Here is a 2,659-nt window from a genome sequence, read left to right as displayed (position 1 = left end):
AGGACCTGTGAATTATGGTCATGCCTTGGAGGGGCTCACAGGCTTACAATGCTTTGGTCAAAGTGTTAAACTAAATTACCCCATTTATTCAAGAGATATATAGGTATTTCACTGTGTATTTTTGCCATTTGATGTAGCATTGGGCTCTGTTTGTGTTTGTTTGTAGTTGATGGATATTTCCCTTAATGTCAATATACTGTAACTGCAAAACTACAGTTTATTAGAGGACTCTTTACTGCATCTACTCTAGCTTACATTGTAGTTATTTTTACCATGTTGAACACAGCCTGATACAATTGACCTACTGTAGTTTATCTCATGCTACTCAAACTATGTTTGTAGCTTTATACTGATACATTTCCACAGGGCCTCCCGGATCTCCTTGTTCCTCAGAGTATAGATGATGGGATTGAATAATGGGGTGGCGACTGTGTACATAAGAGAGGTGATTTTCATTAGAGTCAATGACTGTCCTTTCGATGGGACCACATATTTAGCAAACAGTGTCCCATAATATGTGCACACAACGGCCAGGTGAGAGCTACAGGTGGAGAAGGCTTTCTGTCTCCCAGTGGTGGAGGAGATACTGAGGATGGTGAGAAAGATACAGATATATGTCCCAATGATGAAGACAAATGGAAAGACAACGATAGGAATTCCTAGAACAAAGACTATAGTGTCCAAAATTAATCTGTTTGAGCAAAAATGTTCTAAGAGAATGGTCATTTCACAAAAGAAATGATCAATGACATTGGGGTTACATAATTGAAAAGAACAAACAAAAATAACCATATTTAGTGTTGCCATAAAACCTAAGAACCAAGACCCGAAAACCAATTGGAAGCACAGCTTAAAGTCCATAATAGCAGAGTAACGCAATGGGTGGCAGATGGCCAGGTATCTGTCATAAGACATCACTGTAAGGAGGAAACATTCAGCACCTGCTGAGGTAGAAAATAGGAAATATTGAGAGATGCAGCCAGCGAGAGAGATAACTGCCCCTTCTGCCATTATTATGTATAGCATGTTAGGCACAATATCTGTGGTTAGCAAGATGTCAGACAGGGACAGGTGACTGAGAAAGAAGTACATGGGCTTACGGAGATGGTGATTGGTTGACACCAAGATAATGATCAGGATATTTCCAGCTAAGGTGCAAATGTATAACAGAAGGAAGACAAAGAAGAGTAAGATCTTGAAGTTGTGAATGGCTGGAAATCCCAGAAGCAGAAATTCTGTAACCGTGGTCTGATTCTCCCGGAGCATTGTGGGATGTTAGAGGAAAAGAAGATATTCTAATTAAATATCTGTTTTTGTACTGCAAGAAGAAAGAGTTTATTAAGACACATAAAATAATTAAAACTTAAAAACTCCTGATCTATTAATGATACAGAATGCAATCTATTCTATATTACATTTTAAAATTTTTTTGTATACACATATATGAACAGATTTGAGATAGAGACAAACATGGGAAACATGTTGCTATAAAAGATAAGAGATAATGTAAACTGTCCTGTTAGGAATCAAACTTCAAGACAGTCTTAAAAGTCACCTTTACATTCATGTCCATAGCATATTAATATAACGAAGTCGTGCACATCAACATCTAAAGAGTAATAGCCTTTGAGTCATCTCTTTGAAGCATAGACTTCTGTCCCCCTAATATTGCCTTGTACTGTATGTATTATGCACTTAATGTATTTCTATTTGCACTATTATCCCTGTATTATGTCTTGTATATTATAGTATCTCTGCATATAGGGATGGTGCTGCATAAAAAAACACAAAACATACTTTCACCCCCAGTAGGATTCCCACCTCACCCCCATCACCTCTCTGAGAAACGTTGTGCCGAGGATGGGAAAAGGACGGATTTCCGTTCATCAGTAACTAACATTAAACTACCCAGATATTATAATTATGAAGGAATTGGAAAGGGAATTATGCTTACAACAAGAAGAAAGACCCTGAGATAAGGGGGAAATATCACTTCCAGATTGATACCCTGTAACTGTCCCCATGGCCAGAGAATGACCGGGGGAAGTGACTGCAGCAATCCTCATTCATGGGGGAAATGCCGTGGGCAGCCAGTAGGAAATCAATGAGTTAATGAGGATGCCAGAGGCTCTCACCTTCCTTTTCCCACGGCTCCGGGGAGGGTAAATCTGGCTATATCTGTGTAACAGTGACAGAAAATGAGGCTGCAGTGGTAATTGCCCCCTTTTTAAGGAATATTCTTAATATTCCCTTCTTCTCCCACCTGTTGTGACAGAAGTGTAGAACATTAACGCACGCTCACATATGGTGGCACTGCCCAATGGTCCAATTATTTTTTGGGGAAATAATAAAATATATTGATAAAGTACTTGGGGTAAAACTTCCCTTTGGTAAATGGGTCCTAATTCAAACCACCAAATTATATAAATAATGTCGGTTTAGCTTAAATTTAAAATAGAAATAATAACTGCAGCGAGATTTACAGATGTCATCAGCGCCATTGTTTCCTCTGCTGGGATATGTTGGGATACATTATTTTGGGATATGTTGGGATGTGGTGTGATATGTTGGGATGTGGTGGGATGTGTTGGAATGTTGTCGGATATATTGGTGTGTGTTGGTATACTGTATGTTGAGATATGTTTGGATATGGTGCGCT

The 2,659-nt window shown here is 38.8% G+C and overlaps 1 protein-coding gene across 1 annotated transcript; it reads right to left on the bottom strand.

Annotated features, from left to right (window-relative positions):
- Positions 1 to 330: 330 nt before the first annotated feature.
- LOC142471024 (olfactory receptor 5V1-like) lies at positions 331 to 1,266 on the bottom strand. Its single transcript, XM_075577822.1, has one exon. It carries the CDS (start codon positions 1,264 to 1,266, stop codon positions 331 to 333), a length of 936 nt encoding a protein of 311 aa, XP_075433937.1.
- Between the last annotated feature and the right edge of the window lie 1,393 nt (positions 1,267 to 2,659).

The sequence above is a fragment of the Ascaphus truei genome, chromosome 20 (assembly GCF_040206685.1).
Source record: "Ascaphus truei isolate aAscTru1 chromosome 20, aAscTru1.hap1, whole genome shotgun sequence".
Lineage (NCBI taxonomy): Eukaryota > Metazoa > Chordata > Amphibia > Anura > Ascaphidae > Ascaphus > Ascaphus truei.
Note: the sequence above shows the minus strand (reverse complement) of the source record. Positions and strands in the feature narration are given on the sequence as shown.

What these genes read in the sequence shown, in the direction of transcription:
- LOC142471024 (XM_075577822.1), bottom strand. Translation starts at nt 1,266, where the DNA reads ATGCTCCGGGAGAATCAGACCACGGTTACAGAATTTCTGCTTCTGGGA.